The 26477-nt window shown below is 45.8% G+C and overlaps 2 protein-coding genes across 2 annotated transcripts; one reads left to right on the top strand and one right to left on the bottom strand.

The window, feature by feature from the left end:
* Window positions 1-15637: 15637 nt before the first annotated feature.
* LOC308149956 (aurora kinase B-like) lies at window positions 15638-16777 on the top strand (the record flags this gene model as incomplete). The annotated part of the gene is made up of 4 exons (XM_080522834.1): window positions 15638-15641; window positions 15893-16028; window positions 16250-16424; window positions 16604-16777. 4 exons carry the CDS (start codon window positions 15638-15640, stop codon window positions 16775-16777), a joined length of 489 nt encoding a protein of 162 aa, XP_080378960.1.
* Window positions 16778-19455: 2678 nt separating this feature from the next.
* LOC308151257 (GTP-binding protein Rhes-like) lies at window positions 19456-20085 on the bottom strand (the record flags this gene model as incomplete). Its single annotated transcript, XM_080524090.1, has 1 exon — window positions 19456-20085. One exon carries the CDS (start codon window positions 20083-20085, stop codon window positions 19456-19458), a length of 630 nt encoding a protein of 209 aa, XP_080380216.1.
* Between the last annotated feature and the right edge of the window lie 6392 nt (window positions 20086-26477).

Raw genomic sequence — 26477 nt, 5'->3', positions numbered from 1 at the left:
CTGTTTTAAAAAACACTTTGACACATATTCAACTCCACACTTGATTTATTAAAAAGCACACACATAACTGCTACACCATGTACATAATATACACATATTTAAAACGATTTGCAATGACTGAACATCAATGAACCATGTATTTGTAAATAACAACTAACAAAAGCTTAATACAAATAAATAATACACTGGATGTATTGAACTCCACACTTGATTTATTAAAAAGCACACACGCACAACTGCTAAACCATGTACATAAAAAATAAACAAAACTGATTAAACCTTGGTTGTATCGAACTAAAACAAAATGTGCATATTTAAAACAATTTCCAACAGTGTTACAACATTAATTAATCGTTTCATTGTAAATAATAACTCTACTATGTGTGTGTGTGTGTGTGTGTGTGTACAGTCTCTTTCCCTTCTAAGGTGCCACACTGATCAGGACCCTGGCCACTCAGCCCATGGCCATTCAGCCCCATCTTCATCCAGATGCTCTGATGGGGACAGCAGTTCCAGCGGCCGACATTGTGATCGTAGCTGGGGATGGAAGGCTCAGCTGCAGGCTGTGTTGGGGGCGGAGGGAGAGAGGCTGCAGGCTGCGTTGGGGGCGGAGGGAGAGAGGCTGCAGGCTGTGATGGAGGAGCATGGTGTGGCAGTGCTGCATGACAACAAAATAAATAGGAAACACATGTTAAACCAAAAAGGAGCTGTGCATAGACTTCTGTTAAAAAACATGCCAGAGAGTATTGAGGCAGCACTGTATGCTGCTCTGCTCTGGTAGGGGCAGGGTGCTTCACATGACACTTCTAGTATCAGAGAGAGTAGTACATTCACCATTTTTAAATCTAGAACCAAAAAATTACTGAAAGAACATCAGTTATGTGATCATTAATTGTATTGATGATGATGATGATGATGTGTGTGTGTCTTAACTAGTGTGTTGTAATGTTTTTACTTTATTTTTATTTTTATTATCAACATAATTTATATATATATATATATATATATATATATGTTACGGTACATGTGGGAATACGGTACATGTGGGAAAACTAGGGTTAGGGTTAGGTGCTAAGGTGCTACGGTTAGGGATAGGGATAGGATTAGGGTTAGGGTTAGACATGCCAGCATGTACCAAGTCGACGTAGCACCTAACCCTAACACTAGTTTTCCCACATGTGCCGTCTTCTCACATGTACCGTAACATATATATATTTATTATTAGTATTCCATTGTTGATTAGAACTTTATTGTATCTTGGTCATTTGTATTAGTGTATCCTGTTTCCCTATTGTCTTGTTACCCTTCCCCCAGGGACTACAGATGAACATTTGCTCTGAACTATATCTGACGCAATGTATGTATTGTGCATTATCCCTGTCAAATAAACTAATAAACAAACATGTAATGTAGGATCTAAGGCAGGGGTCGGCAATAGGCGGCCCGCGGGCCATTGCTGGCCCATCACCAATAATATTTGGCCCAGCAGAATATTTTGAGAATCCACTTTTCTTTTTTTTTTTTTTTACAATACCGGACCGACAGTCCCACATATAGCGCCTATAATGTCCGAATAGAGAATCTACCTCCACCTGAATAATGCTTATTGTACTTTTATCTATGTTGAGAGTGAATGACACAGGGACAGACAATCAGGCAGCGGGGTGCACCGAAGCGCACTGACGCTGAACCCCTCATAGTGAATCAGTAGGTGGACAACGTGTAGTGCTGAAATAGCCGTGTGTGGTTTGAAAAAAATAACACCAGCTCAGTAAATAATTCAAACGTAATGTTTACGTATATGTGACTGCAACACACATATGAACAGTAACAAAGCAAATTCAGTTTAATATTCTGAAAAACATTGACAACAAAATCGGTGAAAAAAAGAAAAGAAAGAAAAGTAATCCGCTTATGCGAGGGGTGGTGGTGCATAGGCCTATGCTCCTGAAACGACAGAGCAAACACGCTATTAGGGATAATAATTACAATGAGCCATTCATTCAAAATATACAAAATACAATTAGGTTATTAAATACAATAACGACAGGCTTGGTACTCACTTAATGTGAAAAGTGGCATCTCCCATCGGTCAGTATTTACTTGATATCTGGTTATATGGACGTCGCTTTAATCCGCAGGCAGTTCTCAAGTTTTTTTTTGCATCAATCGATTCCTCTCGTGCGTCTTTATCACATTCATTGAGGAAAAGGACGACTCGCATGTATAGAAAGGGAACATTGTGAGCACGGAAGATGTGAGTCTCACAACGGCTTTGCGTTGATGAAACCAGGTAGGATGAACGTATAGTTCCCTGTCCATTCCTCTTTAAATGCCCTGTTTCACCGTCAACTTTCCTCTTTAGACCTTTGGAGAGTGACATGATGTTTCTCTTGCTAGTTAGCAGGTTAAATGTTTAGCTAACTTCACCCGGCAGGCAAACAACCAATCCAATAATAATGTGACCTTGTCTGGGAGGAGGGGGGAATCATTCAGAATAAAACTATGTTAAATAATTATTAGAATAAGCTAGGCTGCGCTACATCGTCAGTCCACACATTTATTATTCAAAACTATGGAAAAGGGTGAAACTACGTTTCAACGTTGTTGAGAATCACAACACAAACTTGCTAGTCAAGCCAAAATACTGCAACGTAATGGATTGGACTGCTACCTAGTTAACTACAACACTACTTTACATTGTTACCTAGTTAACTACAACACTACTTTACATTGTTACCTAGTTAACTACAACACTACTTTACATTGTTACCTAGTTAACTACAACACTACTTTACATTGTTACCTAGTTAACTACAACACTACTTTACATTGTTACCTAGTTAACTACAACACTACTTTACATTGTTACCTAGTTAACTACAACACTACTTTACATTGTTACCTAGTTAACTACAACACTACTTTACATTGTTACCTAGTTAACTAGAACACTACTTTACATTGTTACCTAGTTAACTAGAACACTACTTTACATTGTTACCTAGTTAACTAGAACACTACTTTACATTGTTACCTAGTTAACTACAACACTACTTTACATTGTTACCTAGTTAACTACAACACTACTTTACATTGTTACCTAGTTAACTAGAACACTACTTTACATTGTTACCTAGTTAACTACAACACTACTTTACATTGTTACCTAGTTAACTACAACACTACTTTACATTGTTAGCAGGCTCACAAAACAAGCTGTGTTAGTTGACTAGCGATGTGTACATTTTTCGAAAGAAAAGTCAAAGCATTAGAACGTGTCACATTTTGTAACAATCAATTACTTATGAATGAATGAATGAATGAATGAATGGAATGAATGAATGGTCTTTATTGTCATTGCTACAGTACAGGTACCAAACAACGAAATTTAGGAGGGGTGGCTCCCCTGGTGTTAGGAAAAAAAAAAAAAAAAAATCGGGCCCGCCATCTAGTGGCTCAAAAATGTTTTGGCCCGAGGCCAAACCTAATTGCCGACCCCTGATCTAAGGTAATAGGATGCAAAAGAAGTCTCAATAGTTTGTTAAATATCCACAGCAAAGTACCAACATTTACAGATGACTTTCAATCAAAATAACAGACCTGGTTGAAATTGTGTGGAATATAAATAAACTGAAATGACATACTGTATTCCCACACGGCGGGTTCTAGAGTGTAGGCCTAAGGATGGGGCCCAGGCAAGCCGCTGAGGAGGTATTGGCAGCAGGACCTTCACTGGAGCTGAAGGAGCAGGTAACATGAAACTTCACACAACTGGAAATCACTTTGACAGTGAATAAAGATGGGACACACAGTAATGTACATGTATTAACCTTGCAAAGGAGACACAGTCACATCGGATTCATCATCATGAGCTGGTCTCAAGAGTGTAACTGAAGCAGTCAGTTTGCTCCTCACTGTAAAAGAAAATAAAGTGTTATTCTCTCCCTCACTAACGCCTGGCTTATTCATCATGCTTGTAAATGGGTTATAGCCACATTCTGTCATTACCTGTTATAGTCTGTCAAGCTGATTTGAACATTAATAAGTCTCAGTATGTCTACTCTGATGTGAATATGTCTCATCTGATGTGCAATAACACTATGTGCAATATGACAACCCTAGGGTACATAAGGTTGCAGAGAAATAGGAAATGTTAGAATAGGTATAGCATAGCATAGAGTACAGCACAGTGTTTTATCTGTACAGTATAGTATAGTGGATAGTGTACATAGCCTTTATTTATGTAAACCAGCTGCTTTCCCTTCTTGTCTTTTTAGTTTCCCCCCCTTTTTCCCCCTTTCCTAGCACCAGGGGAGCCCCCCCTCCCAAATGTCGTTGTTTGGTACCTGTACTATAGCAATGACAATAAAGACCATTCACCATTCACCATAAAGTTATGCTCTGTATATATATATGGGTATAGTACACTTACACACAGGACAAAGTGGCCTGGAACCCACAGTGGAAGGATAAGGGCATCCTTCTGATCAGCATGTTCCTGTTCAAAACCATGTACTGCATTTATCATTTTTATCCAACACTTAACTGGGGTGTGCATGATTATGAATTACATGATAATTTGATGAAGTCCTTTCTCATACATGTAGTGATTTTTTTGGCTAGTGTTAGGAAACCATTTAATTTACCTTGATGAAATCAAGTAAAAAAAAAAAAAAGAAGGTATATAGGACCAACACAGCTAATGTGCTGATGTCCCATGAAGGGCATGCCAATTGTAATGCTGGATACAATGTTGTCTACAATAGCTGTTTATCTTATTCAAATACCTGCTCAATCATTTGACTTACTGGGAAATGGCTCATGGGATCACAGTTGTGGGGCTGGACCCACGTTGCGGTTACATGAAGGTCAGCAATGAAAACCTCCTTTCCCTGTAGAATTCAAGTGCATCTAAAATTAGTCAATGCTAGAAAATGGTACGTAAAACATATGGCTGAGTTCCAGCTATCTATTAAAATCACAACAAGGCATATAAGCCACAACATTACCTTTTCATCCAGTCACTTCAACAATCAACTATCCTTAGTATAAACATTTCTTGCATAAAATGATTTGAAAAAAACATACCATCGTAAGGCGATGACGTCGTCTATGCAAATATGCAGGCGCAATATGCAAATATAAAGGCGCGGTATGATGACTCGCTCCAACCACTCCAACCAAATATGGTCCATCAAGCTTCCGGGTGACAGGCGTGATGTTCGCAGCTGGATATACTTGGAGAGTGTTTGTAAGGCTGGCGGCCATCTTAGGTGAGTCTGGTTGTGCTGTAAGGCTGGCGGCCATCTTAGGTGAGTCTGGTTGTGTTGTAAGGCTGGCGGCCATCTTAGTTGAGTCTGGTTGTGTTGTGAGGCTGGCGGCCATCTTAGTTGAGTCTGGTTGTGTTGTAAGACTGGCGGCCATCTTAGGTGAGTCTGGTTGTGTTGTAAGGCTGGCGGCCATCTTAGGTGAGTCTGGTTGTGTTGTTAGGCTGGCGGCCATCTTGGGTGAATCTGCAGGGCTGCCAAGTTTCACCAAAAGTTTGGAGTGAGATTTTTTGGCGGTGGAGCGACCCAAAACTGTTTCAGTATGACTTTTATTAAACTGCGGTTCCTCCCGTGCACGCCCACATACAACATCCGGGTCTTACATGCAACATTATCAGGTCACCCCTAGGTGTCCCTGTAACACAGGCTACTAACATATGTGTGGTGGCCTGGGAAAACCCTTCACATGGTGGCATTTTGACATTTTCATTTTTTTATATTTCCATAAATTAGAAGTTCATTCATAACTGGTTGAATGACTGAGATAGCCCTTTATTTTAAAAAGTTATGAGCATTTTAATGTATCATGTCAAAAAAAGTGAAAGGGGAGAAATCCTCCCCTTTCTCCTCCGGGTCGGGGGAGGAGCCTATGCAGATCGTCCGGTCTCGTTTGTCTGCTTGTGATGCGGTGTTAGTCTGCTCGCCTCGTCGGTATGCGAGGGACAGATCCATTTGTGTGTCTTCTAGTTAAGATTTTATTACTTTTTGCTTATTGTGAGCATCAGTAAACTGGCAATAACACAGGTGGAAGTATCGTCTCTCCTTTCGCTCATGAAAGTGTCAATGAACATTTCAAAATGCCACCATGTGAAGGGTTTTCCCAGGCCACCACACATATGTTAGTAGCCTGTGTTACAGGGACACCTAGGGGTGACCTGATAATGTTGCATGTAAGACCCGGATGTTGTATGTGGGCGTGCACGGGAGGAACCGCAGTTTAATAAAAGTCATACTGAAACAGTTTTGGGTCGCTCCACCGCCAAAAAATCTCACTCCAAACTTTTGGTGAAACTTGGCAGCCCTGCAGATTCACCCAAGATGGCCGCCAGCCTAACAACACAACCAGACTCACCTAAGATGGCCGCCAGCCTTACAACACAACCAGACTCACCTAAGATGGCCGCCAGCCTTACAACACAACCAGACTCAACTAAGATGGCCGCCAGCCTTACAACACAACCAGACTCACCTAAGATGGCCGCCAGCCTTACAGCACAACCAGACTCACCTAAGATGGCCGCCAGCCTTACAAACACTCTCCAAGTATATCCAGCTGCGGACATCACGCCTGTCACCCGGAAGCTTGATGGACCATATTTGGTTGGAGTGGTTGGAGCGAGTCATCATACCGTGCCTTTATATGTGCATATTGCGCCTGCATATTTGCATAGACGACGTCATCGCCTTACGATGGTATGTTTTTTTCAAATCATTTTATGCAAGAAATGTTTATACTAAGGATAGTTGATTGTTGAAGTGACTGGATGAAAAGGTAATGTTGTGGCTTATATGCCTTGTTGTGATTTTAATAGATAGCTGGAACTCAGCCATATGTTTTAGGTACCATTTTCTAGCATTGACTAATTTTAGATGCACTTGAATTCTACAGGGAAAGGAGGTTTTCATTGCTGACCTTCATGTAACCGCAACGTGGGTCCAGCCCCACAACTGTGATCCCATGAGCCATTTCCCAGTAAGTCAAATGATTGAGCAGGTATTTGAATAAGATAAACAGCTATTGTAGACAACATTGGCATGCCCTTCATGGGACATCAGCACATTAGCTGTGTTGGTCCTATATACCTTCTTTTTTTTAAAACTTGATTTCATCAAGGTAAATTAAATGGTTTCCTAACACTAAGCCAAAAAAAACACTACATGTATGAGAAAGGACTTCATCAAATTATCATGTAATTCATAATCATGCACACCCCAGTTAAGTGTTGGATAAAAATGATAAATGCAGTACATGGTTTTGAACAGGAACATGCTGATCAGAAGGATGCCCTTATCCTTCCACTGTGGGTTCCAGGCCACTTTGTCCTGTGTGTAAGTGTACTATACCCATATATATACAGAGCATAACTTTATGGTGAATGGTGAATGGTGAATGGTCTTTATTGTCATTGCTATAGTACAGGTACCAAACAACGACATTTGGGAGGGGTGGCTCCCCTGGTGCTAGGAAACAAAACAAAAAAGAAAAAAAAACTAAAAAGACAAGAAGGGAAAGCAGCTGGTTTACATAAATAAAGGCTATGTACACTATCCACTATACTATACTGTACAGATAAAACACTGTGCTGTACTCTATGCTATGCTATACCTATTCTAACATTTCCTATTTCTCTGCAACCTTATGTACCCTAGGGTTGTCATATTGCACATAGTGTTATTGCACATCAGATGAGACATATTCACATCAGAGTAGACATACTGAGACTTATTAATGTTCAAATCAGCTTGACAGACTATAACAGGTAATGACAGAATGTGGCTATAACCCATTTACAAGCATGATGAATAAGCCAGGCGTTAGTGAGGGAGAGAATAACACTTTATTTTCTTTTACAGTGAGGAGCAAACTGACTGCTTCAGTTACACTCTTGAGACCAGCTCATGATGATGAATCCGATGTGACTGTGTCTCCTTTGCAAGGTTAATACATGTACATTACTGTGTGTCCCATCTTTATTCACTGTCAAAGTGATTTCCAGTTGTGTGAAGTTTCATGTTACCTGCTCCTTCAGCTCCAGTGAAGGTCCTGCTGCCAATACCTCCTCAGCGGCTTGCCTGGGCCCCATCCTTAGGCCTACACTCTAGAACCCGCCGTGTGGGAATACAGTATGTCATTTCAGTTTATTTATATTCCACACAATTTCAACCAGGTCTGTTATTTTGATTGAAAGTCATCTGTAAATGTTGGTACTTTGCTGTGGATATTTAACAAACTATTGAGACTTCTTTTGCATCCTATTACCTTAGATCCTAGTGTTAGGGTTAGGTGCTACGTCGACTTGGTACATGCTGGCATGTCTAACCCTAACCCTAATCCTATCCCTAACCCTAACCGTAGCACCTTAGCACCTAACCCTAACCCTAACCCTAGTTTTCCCACATGTACCGTATTCCCACATGTACCGTAACATATATATATATATATAAATGATGTTGATAAAAGTAAAAACATTACAACACACTAGTTAAGACACACACACATCATCATCATCATCATCATCAATACAATTAATGATCACATAACTGATGTTCTTTCAGTAATTTTTTGGTTCTAGATTTAAAAATGGTGAATGTACTACTCTCTCTGATACTAGAAGTGTCATGTGAAGCACCCTGCCCCTACCAGAGCAGAGCAGCATACAGTGCTGCCTCAATACTCTCTGGCATGTTTTTTAACTGAAGTCTATGCACAGCTCCTTTTTGGTTTAACATGTGTTTCCTATTTATTTTGTTGTCATGCAGCACTGCCACACCATGCTCCTCCATCACAGCCTGCAGCCTCTCTCCCTCCGCCCCCAACGCAGCCTGCAGCCTCTCTCCCTCCGCCCCCAACGCAGCCTGCAGCCTCTCTCCCTCCGCCCCCAACACAGCCTGCAGCTGAGCCTTCCATCCCCAGCTACGATCACAATGTCGGCCGCTGGAACTGCTGTCCCCATCAGAGCATCTGGATGAAGATGGGGCTGAATGGCCATGGGCTGAGTGGCCAGGGTCCTGATCAGTGTGGCACCTTAGAAGGGAAAGAGACTGTACACACACACACACACACACACACACACACACACACACACACACACACACACACACACATAGTAGAGTTATTATTTACAATGAAATGATTAATTAATGTTGTAACACTGTTGGAAATTGTTTTAAATATGCACATTTTGTTTTAGTTCGATACAACTAAGGTTTAATCAGTTTTGTTTATTTTTTATGTACATGGTTTAGCAGTTGTGCGTGTGTGCTTTTTAATAAATCAAGTGTGGAGTTCAATACATCCAGTGTATTATTTATTTGTATTAAGCTTTTGTTAGTTGTTATTTACAAATATATGGTTCATTGATGTTCAGTCATTGCAAATCGTTTTAAATATGTGTATATTATGTACATGGTGTAGCAGTTATGTGTGTGCATTTTAATAAATCAAGTGTGGAGTTGAATATGTGTCAAAGTGTTTTTTAAAACAGTATAGGGGCAGAATGTAACATTTACATTGCAATGTTAAACCAATAAATAGCATAGATGTCCTGCTTTCTTTAATGAAATGAATTATAAATCATCAAAACATGTTGTGTTACATTTAATTGATTAAGACTTTAAAAAAGAAAATATTTTTGACAGTAATGTCCTCAGGTGGATTCGAACCCACGGCTGAAAAGACGGCAAGAAAGCGTCAATAAGGAGGGAACGGGAGGGGGGAGGGAAAGGGTATCATTTGTTTAAAAAAAAGAAAAAAACCTGAAGGGAAGAATTGTTGATGATTACTCATGCCTGTCTTGTCTACCCTTCAATAAAAATCATTTTAAAAAAGAAAGCGTCAATAAATGGTCAAATCTGCGTTACGGCAATACTCGACTGGCCGACATTGAAAACACAGTCTCTGGAGGCACATGTAGCAGAGGGTGTTTCTGGTAACGGCAGTCGACTCAGCGCGTCGGCATTTGCGTTATCCTTACCCGCTTTGAACACTATAGTGTACTGGTAGGCTGACAGTGTGAGAGCCCAACGCTGTATCCTGGCTGAGAACAGCGGTGGGATGCATTTTGTCTCACTGGACAGACTCATCAGAGGTTTATGGTCCGTCGTAATAGTGAATGCCCGTCCATACAGGTATTGATGGAAACGTTTCACAGCAAAAACAACAGCTAGACCTTCTTTATCTAACTGTGAATACCCTTTTTCCGCTGCTGTCAGGGTACATGAAGCAAAAACAACAGGCTTCTCAGCCCCATCCTCCATTATGTGTGAGAGCACTGCTCCGACTCCATAAGGCGAGGCATCACACGAGACGATGATCTCTTTGTCTGGGTCATAGTGAATGAGCAGCTTTGCGGACTGGAGAAGCTCTTTCACTTCCTTAAAAGCTCTCTGCTGCTCTCCACTCCACTCCCACTTAGTGTCAATATGCAGTAGCTTGTACAGCGGGGCCAACACCTTTGAAAGATCCGGCAGAAACTTGCCATAATAATTCACCATGCCCAAAAACGATCTCAGTTCATGGACACTCTTTGGGCTTGGGGCCTCTTTTATGGCTCTCACCTTGTCTTCCAAAGGGCTGAGCCCCTGTGCTGTGATCCTGTGTCCCAGGTAGGTCACGCTCGGTGCCAGGAACACACACTTGGCACGTTTCAAACGCAGTCCTGCGTTTGAGAGTCGTTTCAGCACCTGCTCTAGGTTAGCCAGATGCTCCGCCTCCGTGGCCCCCATGATGAGGATATCATCGAGATATACCGCTACGTGCGGAATACTCTGTAACAATGTGTCCATTGTTCTTTGGAAAATGGCGGGGCTGGATGCCACCCCAAACACAAGGCGATTATATTTGAATAAGCCCTTGTGAGTGTTAATTGTGACATATTATTTTGACTCTTCGTCCAGCTGCAGTTGCTGGTAAGCATGGCTCATGTCTAGCTTTGTGAAAAGCTTACCCCCTGACAAGGTTGCAAACAGGTCATCCACCCTTGGTAGTGGATACTCCTCCAGCCTAGCGACCTGATTTACCGTCACCTTGTAGTCTCCACATATCCTTGCTGTTTTGTCTTCTTTCAGGACTGGGACAATGGGAGCCGCCCACCTTGAAAACTGGACGGGTTCAATGATGCCTTGCTTCTGTAAACGTTCCAGCTCCTCCTCCACTTTGACCTTCATGGCATAGGGCACCGACCTTGGCTTGAAAAACCGTGGGGCGGCCTCAGGGTCAACATGGAGTTTCACGGTTACCCCCTTCAGTGTGCCCAGCTCGTCCCTGAAAACATCACTGTATCGATGCAGGATATCCGCTGTCGTGTCTGTCGTGTGCACATACTTAACGTCATGCCAGTTGAGTTTAATTTTCCTTAGCCAATCACGGCCCAAAAGACTTGGTCCCCTGCCCTTAGCTATCACCAGCCTGGCTTTTGCCTTCTGGTTCTCTGCTGAAATGTCCACATATAGCACTCCTATATGCGGTATGGGCTGATCTGTATATGTCCTGAGTCTCAGCTTTGATGGGCTGATGGGCGGTAGGTTAGACCCCCATGTCTTCCTGTAGGTCTCCTCACTGATGACCGATGCAGTAGCCCCTGAGTCAATCTCAAACTTTACGTCCTGTCCCGTGACAGTGACAGTGGCATAATAGGGTTCAGGTGGCTCCTCATCTATCTCCACTCCGAACATGTTGTATGCACACGCTGCCTCTTTGTCTGCTTCTGTAACCGTACAGGATATACTAGGACCCTTGAGTACACAACAAGAGGAGGCGATATATATTGCAACAATAAGTTTATTAACAATTCATTAAAAACACCTGCACCAGGATCAGGACGAGTAATATCAAAAGTATAAAATCAACCTCTAAGGCAGAGTGGTCAGGCGGCACCAGTCACAGCCACTATGCTTTGGGACAACGATACAGTTGGGCCCAGTTTGGCTCCCCCTGATGGAGAGTCTGAGTAATGCTGCTCTAAAATTACACTGCACAACGTATCACTGCAAATACACTGTTAAATAAAGTATGGGGTAGGCTGTACCCAATAAGGCATGCGAAACACTACACACTGCAGCTGGCTACACTGGTCCTACCTGAACTATACTGTTACCTCCAAGCGGGCAGCCGAGACTAGGCTTCTAACCGGAACCCTGCTAAAAATACTAGTATACCTAAAACTACTAAACCTGATGGTGAGGATAGTTCGAATGGATAGCGCCGCCCACTCAAGGCCCAACCCACAGTCTCGTCCAATCGGGAGAGGGGTGAGAGGGAATCCCAGCACTTCAGTGTCAGTGATGTCGCTCAGTCTTGCGACTCTCGGTGGAAGTCCAGGGAGCGGGTCGTTCGCGATAGGCGTCCGTGGATAGGTGTTGATCGTTCCCGCAATCCTCAATTGTCGCCCGGCGTTCGGCGATGGTTGGCTGGTCCGGTGTGCTGCGGGTAGGGGGAGGGGGAGGCAGAATCAGCCGCCAGACACATGTACTAAACAGACAAACACTGGCGTTGCTCAAACCACCCACAAGCAATGGTTGTCAGACTTCCCTTTGCTGTGATGATTTGAGGGCGTTGTATGTTTAGTCTCTCGCCGATCTCCACACTGCCTGGTCGGCTGGTCCGGTCCGGTGCGCGCTGTAGTTCAGGAGGGGGAAGGATAAAATCAGTCGTCAGACACACACACAAAAGGGAAAACCGGTGTTGCTCAACTCACACACAGGCAAGGGTAGTATGACTTCCCTTTACTGTGATGAATTGAGGGCGTTGTATAAAGTCTCTCGTGTGGTGTGGAATCGTAGGTCCGTTCCCGTCGTTCGAGCCCTCGATTTCGCCGGTGCGTGGAAGGAAGGTCGGATGTGTAGAACGGAAGCACCGGCATTTATACTCTCACAATCATGGAAGTGATTGTGATTGGGAACACCTGTGGAGAAGCAGATGGACGTACACACAAACACTCATTCACACCACCACACCCTGACACGCCCACTCATTCATACCTGTCATTCCACCCCGCTTCATTCGCCCCCCCTTTACACGTGGTCGTCCCGAGCACGACTCTAGTCAGTCTGTTTCGACCCTTAAGGTGAAAACCGTGATGGAGGGTTGCCACGATTGGGGTGGAGTGAATACCGCCGTGAATCGCCTTGGTCTGCCCCTAGTTGGTGCTCTGGGGCCTCCTGAGGCTGGGCAGTTGGGGCAGTCGGAGCCGGTGCCATTGTTGGAGGGAAGGGTGGTCCTTGGATTGGACTTGGTGGTCCAGATGTACGGCCGTGTCGAGGCGGAGCAGGTGGCTGTGGCTGGACCATCCACCTGCATGGCCAAACGGGCTGCGGTTGTCCATGTTGAGCACGGTCTGGATTGCTTGCTGGAAGATTCATACCCTGGTCGTCCCTCGTCGCCGAGTCTCCTGGGCATGGCCTCAAGTTGTTGCGGTGGATGGTTCGGATGGGGCCGTCTTTCCCTTCTGGTCGTATGGCGAAGACTGGCTGATCTGATAGCTGGGACACCACCACAAAAGGTGTTGGGAGCCACCGGGGGGCTAGCTTCCCTTGTGCTTGGCGGCGAAAGTTCCTCATCAACACCCTCTCTCCTGGTAGCAGTGGTAAGCTCTGTGCGTTCCGGTTGTAGTTCTCCTCGTTCCAGTTGTTGCGCCGCTCTACGTTGTTGCGAACTGTGGCATAGGCTTGCAGAAGGGCTTGATGATGTCTTTTGACCCACCCGTCCAGGTCGTCTCTCTGTTGGGGCGGTGCGACTTCATGGAGCATGTCCACTGGAAGCCTGGCGTGGCGGCCGAAGACGACGTAGTGGGGTGTCATGCCTGTGCTTGCATGGGTGGTGTTGTTGAAGGCTTGTAGAAGTGCAGGTAGCTGGGCTGGCCACTGGGCTTGGTGCTTGGCTTCAGTAGCGAGAGGAGTGTGCGGTTGAGCCTTTCGCAGTTCCCGTTGCCCTGCGGATGGTAGGGGGTCGTTCTCACCTTCTGACAGCCATACATTGCACAGAGTTGCTGCATCAGGGCCGACTCAAATGCTCCCCCTCGGTCCGTGAGAATGCGTTCTGGACAGCCGAAGGGAAGGATGAGCGCAGTCCAGAGGGCTTTCACTGTAGTAGGAGCCGTCTGGTCCTTGGTGGGGACTGCCAGTGCATAGCGAGAGAACAGATCTGTGATGACAAGAATGTATTGGTAAGTGTCAGCAGGCCGTCCGAGGGTCAAATAATCTATAGCTACAGTCTCGAAGGGATAGCTGGATAGAATGGAACACAGAGGTGCCTTTGGCTGTGCACCTGCTTTTCCTACCACACAAGTGATGCACTCCGCTGACCAAGCCCGGGCATTTCTGCTCATACCTGTCCAGTAGAATCTCCTCCTTAGCAACGACATCATTCGGTCACCGTTTGGATGTCCTGCCGCCTTGTGGTAATCCTCCCACAGGGCACGAGCTTGGGATTCCGGGACAACGATCTGTTTCACTGGAGCGCCCGTGTCTGGCTCAGTCACATGTCTCACCAGGATCCCCTCACAGAGCTCTAGGTGCGCCCATTCGCGGAGCAGGCAGCGGAGCTGGGGGGACAAAACTGAAGATCAACAGCTGCGGGAGGCTCACCTTTGGTTATCCAGGCCTGGAGCAGCCGACAGTCGGGGTCTCCCATCTGTCGTTCCCTCCATAGCTCCAGCTCAGAGGATTGGCTCGTAGCCCCGGGTGAGGTGGATATGGTGGCCCCTACGATGGCGCCCGTCGCCTCCCCTGGTAGTCGTGACAAGATGTCAGCGTTCTGATTCTTCGACCCAGGTCGGTACCAGATCTCATACGAGTAGTTGGCAAGTTGGGCTGCCCATCGCTGCTCAGTTGCTCCAAGCCTCGCCGTTTCGAGATGGACCAATGGGTTGTTGTCGGTGAATATGGTGACCTGCGCGCCCCACAGGTAATCCTTGAATTTTTCCGTGACGGCCCACTTCAGTGCCAACAGCTCTAACTTAAAGGAGCTGTAGTTCTGGTCGTTGCGTTCGGCGGGGTGGAGACTACGACTTGCATATGCAATGACCCTCTCTTTCCCCTCTTGGACCTGGGACAGGACAGCCCCGAGACCATCCAGGCTAGCGTCTGTGTACAGTCGGAATGGGAGGTGGAAGTCCGCGTAAGCCAGGATGGGGGCGCTGAGGAGGGCCTGCTTCAACTTGTCGAAGGCCACCTGACAAGCGGTCGTCCAGTGGATGGGGGCCGTGGGCCTATTGGCTTGGCCTTGGAGGAGCTGGTGGAGTGGGGCTGCTATCTTGGAGAATCCCTGGATGAATCGTCGGTAGTAGCCTGCAAAGCCAAGAAAGGACCGCACCTGCTTGACTGTGGTAGGTGGTGCCCAGTCGCGGACGACAGCGGCCTTGTCGGGATCCGTCGCCACCCCCTGGCCACTGACTATATGTCCAAGGTAAGTCACCTTCTTCTGGAACAAGTGGCACTTGCGTGGCTGAAGCTTTAAGCCGTGGTCGTCGAGACGAGCGAATACTTGTTCCAAGTGTTGCAGGTGGGCAGTGAAGTTGGGGGAGTAGACGATAACATCATCGAGGTAGATGAGAAGATGGTCGTAGACCTGGGCCCCCAAGCAGCGCTGCATGAGTCTCTGAAACGTGGCCGGGGCGTTGCAGAGGCCGAAGGGCATCCTGTCAAATTGGTAGAGGCCGAAGGGCGTGGTGAAGGCGGTCTTCTCCTGATCTTCTGTCGCCACCTCCACCTGCCAATATCCGCTAGCCAAATCGAGGGTTGAATACCATTCTGACTTGGACAGGCTTGTGAGTGACTCTTCGATTCGTGGCAGTGGGAAGGAGTCTTTGTGGGTCACTGCGTTTAATTTGCGGTAATCCACACAGAATCTCCAAGACCCATCCTTCTTCTTGACGAGGACCACTGGGGCAGCCCAAGGGCTCGAGCTCTCCCTCACGTCGGCTTCCGCGGAGAGCTGAAAATCGCTGACTTCGGTTGGTCCGTCCACGCACCGTCCCTGAGGTGAGAGGTCACTGAAACCCATTCCAGCCGCAAACTGGACTGAGTCGATGTGTGCTGTTTAGTCAAGGTCTTGGTCACGGCTGGCTAGCTTACGCTCTCAGTCACTCACTGCAAATCTAACACCCCCCCCCCCCCCCCCTTAATGTTTTGAGTTAAGGTGTATTATGTGGAGACAGTGGTGCTTTGTAGACAACCGTATGTTACCCCCCCCCCCCCTCTAGACGCCATACGATGTGTGGAACACTGGACTACCTTCCCCCAGAGATGATTGAGGGGCGCACCCATGACGAAAAGGTGGACCTGTGGTGCATAGGGGTACTCTGCTACGAGTGTTTGGTTGGAAACCCCCCGTTTGAAACTGCCAGCCACTCTGACACGTACGAGAGGATCACAAAGGTTTGCATATTTTGGAGGGAGACGGATTGAAAATAATGTATTTTTGTCATTTAGAAACATTTGCTGACAAGTTGAGAATGAAAGCATTATTTTACATCTCCCTTGCAATGGATATAGATATGCAACCAAGGCTGTTGTAGATAGTGAGACTGACTGATTACTGATTCCCTGGGTTGTAGGTGGACTTGCAGTTCCCCAAGGTGGTGTCTGATGGGGCGCGGGACCTGATCTCAAAGCTCCTCCGCTACAGCCCGGCCATGCGTCTGCCCCTGCAGAGTGTGATTGACCACCCATGGGTGCGAGCCCACTCACGGCGGGTCCTACCCCCAGTCTGCACTGCCAAGAAACCCTAAAGACAAGCACCCTGCCTTCGTCCCCGGGTGGGTGAAGGACTCATCTGGAGGGACTAACTGCCAGTTTTCACTGCCGTTTTTCTTCTTCTTCTTCTTTTTTTTGTTGTTGTTGTTTGTTTTACCCTGTTGGTCTACTACAGCTGTACAGTTTGTTGTCTTGTCTACATGTGTGGTGTCTGTCTTTGTCAATGTTTAGCAATTTAGATGTGGGATTTTTTGTGTTTTTATCCCTCCAAGGTTTTAATATACGATTTCTGTCCAACTTGACAACTCGAACTTGAAAGTAATAGTCAAAACGCTGCCTCGAGCAAACCAAAGTGCGTGAAGGGAAGCTTCTCTTTTACATTGCATGTCTATTAAATATATTTTCAAACTCTTGATTCTTGCCTATGATTTTACTTAGCACACACACTTTTTGTGATAAAAGAAAATGTTACTCTATAACAACCACTGAAAGTTACAATACAACAATTAAATGACAAATACACAATTCCTACTCACACCCCTACTTATTTGCAATATAATTTATGTTTGTTCTGTGTAAATCTAGAATGTAAATAATTGCTTAACAATAACATGAGTCTCTAAATGTTAAATGCAAATAGCATGTGACATGAAGCATTTAAGCTATTGAGAAGATGGAAAAACTCAGTTGTAGTGATATCGATGTCCGCGTCCTCCAAAGTGTCACTTTATATCCTGCCAGATATCAGTGATATTACATGGTATTTCACTTTCTCCATACTCTAAATATACATTCATCAAATATGTATTTTACCACGCTGTTGGATGTATGAATTGGCACAAAGACTGTGGCTGTGGGAGTAAAAAGGTACAGTAAAAAGGTCTCTGTTGACACGCCTGGAGCAGTAGAGACCTTCCATGGGAGGGCCTGCTTTTGTTTTGTGGATGCCTTGTTTAAAAGTGCTTCATAATGTTTGGTTGTTTTGATTGTTGCCACTGTTGGCTATATGTTGATGCCTTGTCTGTCATGTCGAAGAGGACCACAGTGGAAATAGGTCTCTGACTTGTCGGTGTTTTATCCTCGTTAGTTATTGAGTGTCACGCTGTGATTTTATATATGTGTATTATGTCTTTTTTTAACACACAAATTAACATTAGTAGGACACAGATACATTTTACCATTACAAGACCCAATGAATAAACTGGTAATTTGATGTAAACGCAGTGACAAAAGACTACCGACAGAGGGCGACGTTGACCTAGCTACATCTCATTTTAATGTCGGTGAATTTCAGCTGTCCCTTTTGTCAAGAATACCTGCGGAGCTGTCTTTTTCAACATAATAATCACGGTAAGGAGCCAAACCGAAATGTATAGGCCTATGTTTAAGCCATACTGCAAAAATATGACTACCTCTAATTTTTGGAATGAAGTTTTAATGTTAAAACCCACAATCGAATTATGTGAACAGGTGGTTTTAATCAGCTGGCTTTCTCAACAGAAAGTGTCTAATACTCTCGCCATGTCGGTTTCTGCAATGTTGTGTGCTGCCTTTAGTTAGCCTATGACTTCCATTCAAACATTTCAATCTCATTTTGATATCTGCCACTTTTTAATATTCAGTAGGCTAAACCTGTTGTTGAACTTGAACCTGACTACCAACAGACAACGGTTCAGCCCATTGAATGTTTGTCAATTCCGTCCATCGAATACTTGTTTGATGCTTCATTTCCCCCTGAAGTCGTCGTATTTGTAAACATGATATGTTTATCTCTGAATGCATTTATCACAGGAGAATGTCGTGTTATTGTGTGAATTTGTATTCAGATTTTTCTGTCAACATTCCATTTACAAATGTAAGATGAGCACATGCTAAAACAAAACTGTTTATTTGAATAAAGCATGATTTAAAAAACAAAACAAATATAAAACAACGTTCATGTTAAAAACGAAAAGTGCATGTTGAGTATACACATTACATTTGACCACTTTTTACGAACACATTAATCAAGTCATGCTCAATAGCAAATTAATGAACTCAGCAAGTATTTCGTTTGTAAACATAAGGGTGTGCTATTGACACATTTACAGATGAATTGAACAAGTATATTACATAAATGCATAAACTTTGCACAAACCCCAGCATATAATATGCACATTTTGTCTTTTGATTCAATAAATACACTCTTGTTTTTTTGCAACATAAACAGTCAAATTAAATGTCCTATTATTGCAAGTGAACGTCGAATACACATTGCAAAACACCAATTCAATACAAAAGCTATACACATTGATCTAAACTTGTACACCAGCAGCATTTGACCAAATAAGCAGCAACACAGTACATTATAAGTAAGAAACTCACATTTCTTTTCTCCTCTCACCCTTACCTTCCCACCCCATAAGAAACTCCCTCAAGGTGGATCAAATCCCTGTTTTATACCTTTAATTTTTCCTCAGTCTCTTCCCATATCAACACCGTCACTGGGCTCGGAGTGGAACAAGTCAGAGGTGTTTGGGTGTTCAGTTCAGCTTGAGTCCAGCTCTGCAGACTGCCTGCCTGTCCATCACTTCAGTCCCACAGCCCCGTAGTCAAGTCTCTCTCTCATAGCCTCTCTATCTCTCCCCCCCCCCCTCTCTCTCTCTCTTTCTATCAAGCAACACTTGTCTGGGTCACCGTCACACACCCCTCCTTTCTCCCGCCACCCGTCCCATTAAGAGATGAGACAGCTGTTGGTCTTGTTCATCGGGGGCCTGATCCCCGTGTCTTTGGGGAAGGTCTCCCTGCGCCGCCTCAGCGCCGGGCTCAGCCGGCTGGGCAGGTTAGTCTGCTGCAGGAGCTCTCGGAACACCTCCAGCACGTTGGCGTTCTCCTTGGCCGAAGCCTCCAGGAAGCTGTTGTTCCAGTCCATCTCCACGGTCGACAGGACGTCGTCGCTCGCCACCTGCCTCTCGCCCCCCCGGTACGACTTGTTGCCCACGACGACGATGGGCGTGTACTTGTCCTCCTTGACCTCCAGGATCTCGTTGCGGAGGCTCTTGACGGCCTCCAGGGACTCGGGGTCGTCCACGGCGTAGACGAGGGCGAAGGCGTCGCTGTTCTGGATGCTCAGCTTCCGCATGGCGGGGAAGGAGTAGCTGCCGCTGGTGTCCAGGATCTCCACGGTGACCTTGACCCCGTCGCCGATGTCGTACTCCTTGCTGTGCAGCTCCTCCACGGTGCGCCGGTGTTTGGGTTCGAAGGTGTCCTGGAGGAAGCGGCGGATCAGGGACGTCTTGCCGACTCCCGCGGCACCCAGGAACACCAGGCGGACATGGGTCTTCTCCTTTACACCCAGAGACATAGCGGTGCTTGTGCTTGTGCTGCTGGTGGTGGTGGCGGTCTCTTCTCTTTCGCTGCTCTCTTCTCGTTCGCCTTTCAGTCAATCACTTTCTAAAGGTCCTTTCAGTTATTCTCTGTCGTCTCAGCTGAAGAACAAGACAGTCAAGACCAGTTCAGACTAATTCTTCTGATGAAGTTGTTGTCTTTTGAAAAAAAAAAAAAAAAACGACAGTTACACACTGCAGAGTGTACAGTAGATAGACTGTGAAATAAGAGATTTCTTGACTTCTCTGACACTGAGTGTTCCCAGACTGTTGCAGGAGGTCTGTGATAGTGTCCTGAGATGTCTCTTCGTTGTGCTTGTCTGCCTCCGTGGTTCTGCACACCCCCCTTTTATGGTTAGGTTGGTTAGGGTTAGTTAACCTAGGTTAGGTTGGTTAGGGTTAGTTAACCTAGGTTAGGTTGGTTAGGGTTAGTTAACCTAGGTTAGGTTGGTTAGGGTTAGTTAACCTAGGTTAGGTTGGTTAGGGTTAGTTAACCTAGGTTAGGTTGGTTAGGGTTAGTTAACCTAGGTTAGGTTGGTTAGGGTTAGTTAACCTAGGTTAGGTTGGTTAGGGTTAGTTAACCTAGGTTAGGTTGGTTAGGGTTAGTTAACCTAGGTTAGGTTGGTTAGGGTTAGTTAACCTAGGTTAGGTTGGTTAGGGTTAGTTAACCTAGGTTAGGTTGGTTAGGGTTAGTTAACCTAGGTTAGGTTGGTTAGGGTTAGTTAACCTAGGTTAGGTTGGTTAGGGTTAGTTAACCTAGGTTAGGTTGGTTAGGGTTAGTTAACCTAGGTTAGGTTGGTTAGGGTTAGTTAACCTAGGTTAGGTTGGTTAGGGTTAGTTAACCTAGGTTAGGTTGGTTAGGGTTAGTTAACCTAGGTTAGGTTGGTTAGGGTTAGTTAACCTAGGTTAGGTTGGTTAGGGTTAGTTAACCTAGGTTAGGTTGGTTAGGGTTAGTTAACCTAGGTTAGGTTGGTTAGGGTTAGTTAACCTAGGTAAGGTTGGTTAGGGTTAGTTAACCTAGGTTAGGTTGGTTAGGGTTAGTTAACCTAGGTTAGGTTGGTTAGGGTTAGTTAACCTAGGTTAGGTTGGTTAGGGTTAGTTAACCTAGGTTAGGTTGGTTAGGGTTAGTTAACCTAGGTTAGGTTGGTTAGGGTTAGTTAACCTAGGTTAGGTTGGTTAGGGTTAGTTAACCTAGGTTAGGTTGGTTAGGGTTAGTTAACCTAGGTTAGGTTGGTTAGGGTTAGTTAACCTAGGTTAGTTAGGGTTACGGTTATAAGGTTACTCGCTGAAGTGTGAGAACAGCGACTTAAAAACCACTGCCAATACGTGTCTTTATTTGACTTCTCTCTCGTGAATCGACTTGGCTGAACTGTTTCAAGTAGTGAGTAAGTTCCTTTGCATCCATAGAAGACACTATTGGCCAACAAAATGGATAGATGACTTTCTCCTCTAAAATGCTTTGCAGATTCGAGTTGACTTGGTTGGACTTAAAAAATAATACCTTAGAAAAGAAAAGAACAGGTCGTGAGTAACTAGCAGCCTAAGAAACATGGGGTTAATTTGATTGTCACTATAACATTTTGAAATGTTGTTAGGTTTGTACTAAAGTATCTGTTCTCCTCATCTCTCCTTGGTCTGACAGTTGACAGGCAGGATGACCCAAGAGGCTGAAGAAGGAGGTGCGCTCCCTGCTCATATCAAGCAAGCTAGGCCTGTCCCTGGACCAACTGAAACAGGACTACATCAACATGATGGGCCACCCTCTGCCTCTGAAGGCCCTGGGCTTCAGCAATGTGCTGGACATGATGATGGCGATGCCTGACGTGGTGAACGTGAGGTATTTGAGAGACGGCAGCTTGGTGTTGAAAGGTAAGCCCAGTCTTATACTTTGACCTGCACATGTATGAAATGAAAAACAATGACTTCATTCCATCCAATCCCTTTGCTTCTCTTTTTCCTCCCATCCCTTGGTCCCTCTGCAGCGGTTGTGGACGACAGCACCAGAGGCATGGGGGAGCTGGTGGCCAGGCAGCGCAACCTCAAGATGAAGAAACCCTGCAGGGGCGGCTTCTTCTCCCCGCGCTACAGAAAGCCGTCCTCCATGGCGCCGCCCCGGCGGGCCCCCGCGCCCCCGGCCCTGCCTGCTCTGCTCCGGGCCCAGCTCGGCCAGCTGCTCACCCAGGGGCCCGTTGGCCTGTCAGAGCTGGAGGCTGGCTTCGCCCGACGCTTCGGCCGCCCGCTGCGCGTCACCGACTACGGCTTCTACTCCGTCACGGAGATACTGGCGGCGGCGGCTGACCTGGTGGCGATCAAGCAGAGCCGGACGGGCTTCCTGCTGACCCTAAAGGTGGCGCCTGCCATGGGGCCGCTGGCGGGGCAGGTCGGGGTGTCGATGGCGCCACGGGTGACACCAGGGAGAACGGGACAGATAAAGCCACCTCCACCACAGCAGAACCCCTCAACAGACACTACCTTTTGCTTAACACCAGCAAAACAAAGGAGTTGGTGGTGGATTTTAGGAGGAAGAGAAGGACCCCAGCCCCCATCACCATCAAGGGGGTGGAAGTCGAGAGGGTGGACTCCTACAGGTACCTGGGAGTAGAAATTAATAACAAACTGGACTGGACTGACAACACCGAGGCTCTTCTCAGGAAAGGGCAGAGCAGACTGTTTTTCCTGAGAAGGCTGAGGTCTTTCGGTGTCTGCAACAAGCTGCTGCAAATGTTTTATCAGTCGGTGGTTGCCAGCGTTCTGTTCTTCGCCGTGGCCTGCTGGGGTGGAAACATCTGTGCCAGGGATGCTGCGAAGCTAAACAAACTGGTGAAGAAGGCCAGCTCTGTGGTGGGGACCGGGCTGGACAGCCTAGAGGTGGTGGCAGAACAGAGGATGGGGAAAAAACTGGCGGCCATGCTGGCCAATCCCTCCCACCCGATGTACTGCGAGCTGGCGGGGATGAGGAGCAAGTTCAGCCACAGATTTGTTCTCCCCCGTCAAAGTACAAAAAGATTTGGACAGTCCTTTGTTCCAGCTGCACTCCGACTCTACAACCAGGCCCTGCAGGGTGGGGGAGACCTGGAGCTGGAACTTTGGAACTTGGAACTTTTTACTTATTGAGCCTGCACTGTTTTATGTATTTATTGAATGTTTTCTGTTTTCTGTATTGAATGTTTTCTGCCCTAACTGAGCTGTTTGACAACAAAATTTCCCCATTGGGGACAATAAAGGTTTTCAATCAATCAGGGAGGACGGGACAGATAGAGCCACCTCCACCACAGCAGAACCCCTCAACAGACACAGCTGTGAGGCCGGTAGGAGACACAGGTGGGTTGATGCTGCAGTGGATATAGTATAGTGTAGTATAGTATATATATAGTGTAGTTTAGTATAGTATGTATATAGTATAGTGTAGTATAGTATAGTGCAGATATATCTGTGTAGACAGATAAGATGGTATGTTTTCTGTTCAACATTGGTTTTTCTTCACATTTCTTAAAACATCTCTCAATGTATCCGTTTCAAGCACCTGATGTGAAAGCAGGAATACATTATCAATATTGCAATTGTTTAGCACTTGTGTCCATACTGCTCATTCAGTGTCCCTGTTTTCTACCGTTAACTATACATGGCCATGAGGGTGTGGTGTTTTAGTGGATGGTGAGTTGGATTGGTGATCAGAAGGTCATGAGTTCAAATCCCACCTGGGAACACCACCACTAGTAGGCCCTTGAGTAAGACCTGGGAACACCACCACTAGTAGGCCCTTGAGTAAGACCTGGGAACACCACCACTAGTAGGCCCTTGAGTAAGGCACTTAGCCCTAATTTACTGTGTCTCTATAATCTGTAATTGTAAGTCGCTTTGGATAAAAGCGTCTGCTAAATAGTTAAAAAGTAAAATGCATCCTATCGATTCTGTTCAGCTAATCCCACTGCATTCCCACATTCTTGAGAGCCATGTGTCCCATCGGGGGGAAGGGTCATGTGAAGATAGGGGCAGAACTGAGTACTGTATCTTATAGCAGAACTGAGTACTGTATCTTATAGCTGAACTGAGGACTGTATCTTATAGCTGAACTGAGGACTGTATCTTATAGCAGAACTGAGTACTGTATCTTATAGCAGAACTGAGTACTGTATCTTATAGCTGAACTGAGTACTGTATCTTATAGCTGAACTGAGGACTGTATCTTATAGCAGAACTGAGTACTGTATCTTATAGCAGAACTGAGTACTGTATCTTATAGCTGAACTGAGTACTGTATCTTATAGCTGAACTGAGTACTGTATCTTATAGCTGAACTGAGGACTGTATCTTATAGCAGAACTGAGTACTGTATCTTATAGCAGAACTGAGTACTGTATCTTATAGCTGAACTGAGGACTATCTTATAGCTGAACTGAGGACTGTATCTTATAGCAGAACTGAGTACTGTATCTTATAGCAGAACTGAGTACTGTATCTTATAGCAGAACTGAGTACTGTATCTTATAGCAGAACTGAGTACTGTATCTTCTAGCTCATGGTCTTGTAGAAACGCAGCACCCTGATGTTTTTGGCCAGGGGCTGTAGAGGCCGACAGCCCCACAGATGCTGAGCAGCGTGAAGGTCTGAACCCCTCCAGCCAAGGCTGCTATCTCAGCTGTGGGGCGTCGCCCTGGGAGGGCCGGAGAGAGGAGGAGGAGGAGGAGGAGGAGGAGGAGGGCGAGGAGGAGGAGGACTCTGCCTCCAATGACACAGACTTGAAGTCAGAGACAGACCTCCGCTTCACCACCAAGACCTTCCAACAGGTGAGAGAAGAGACCCATCTGACTCTAAGATGGACTTCTTCTGGTCTAAGAAGACATGGGCAGCTGGTATGTCTGACTCAGGTCTAAGAAGACATGGGCAGCTGGTATGTCCTACTTGCCCCTTTGTTCAAGGTGTAATCCATAGCTTCTATGCCCCCTGCAGAAGCTGGACAAATTCATAGACAATTGAGGCTGAAACCAAAATGCATTCACAAGAATAGATGTGATCACCTGTCTGTCTGATCACCTGTATGTCTGATCACCTGTCTGTCTGATCACCTGTATGTCTGATCACCTGTATGTCTGATCACCTGTCTGTCTGATCACCTGTATGTCTGATCACCTGTCTGTCTGATCACCTGTCTGTCTGATCACCTGTCTGTCTGATCACCTGTCTGTCTGTGATCACCTGTATGTCTGATCACCTGTCTGTCTGATCACCTGTACATCTTCTTTAGAGATTGTAAATCTTAGAGAACCTTTGTGCGGCCGTACCACCTTGTCAAGCCTGATCTCGTCAGATCTCAGAAGCTAAGCAGGGCTGGGCCTGGTTAGTAACCTGGATGGGAGTCCAAAAAGGGTGAAAGCCTGGTTGCCGTGGCACATATATGTGGCTTGGGGTTGGCATGTTCCCCCCATGTCCACTAGGGGTCTCCTTCACCCCACATGGAAAGACATGCCAAAGTGATCACCCGTCCCTGACCACGATGGTGAAGAACGCTACTTGGTCCCCGGGGCGCCGGGCGTCGGTTCAAGCCGCGCCAAAAGGGCGACCGCTGCCCCTGGCTGCCAGTGGAGGAATGGCAGCCCGGATGGGTTACAAAGGCAGAGGACAATTTCCACCTGGCGACCCGCCGAAGATAGTGCATGTGCTTGTGTCTGTGTGTGTGTTCACCTAAAAACTTGCATGTGTGTGATCAGAGTGTAAAACTGCCGTGTGTGGCCATTAAAAGACCATCAAGGTCCGATTTCTCTTTCTCTCTTCTCTATTCAGTCCTCAAAGCCTCTTTGTGGTGACACAAGTAAAAACACAAGTGTGTGTGTGTGTGTGTGTGTGTGTGTGTGTCCAGGTCCGGTCCAGTCCTGGGAAGGTTGTTCCTCTGGACGCCCTGCGGGGTCAGCGCTTGAGGGCTCCCACGCGCAGGGGCCCCCGGGAGCTGATATCTGTGCTGGTGGAGCATGTGGAGTCACCCAGCAACTTCTACATCCGCTTCAACGAGACCCAGGAGGCCCGCGCCCTGGTGGACATGATGATGAAGATGAGGTGAGGAGACGGTGCCGCTCAGACCGGGAAGGAAACATGAACAGGAAATTAATGGTTGCCTTGGTTGTAGTCATGCTGCAGATGATCAGATCTCTTATCAGGTCTAATATCTCAGGTAACCACATGAATGACATAGTAGCTGGAACGTAACCCTATGGTTAGATCAGAGTACTGCATCTTCACTGGTTAAATAGAACCATGAATAGAATAAAAAAATAAATAATAATAATTCTTCCTTCTTCTAGCATTGCGACTGCCAATGGCCTAGCATAGATCTTAGCATAGATGATTTTTTCTTACAATGACTGATGGTTAGATG

The sequence above is a fragment of the Nansenia antarctica genome (assembly GCF_963989245.1).
Source record: "Nansenia antarctica genome assembly, chromosome: 2".
Taxonomy (NCBI): domain Eukaryota; kingdom Metazoa; phylum Chordata; class Actinopteri; order Argentiniformes; family Microstomatidae; genus Nansenia; species Nansenia antarctica.
Note: the sequence above shows the minus strand (reverse complement) of the source record. Positions and strands in the feature narration are given on the sequence as shown.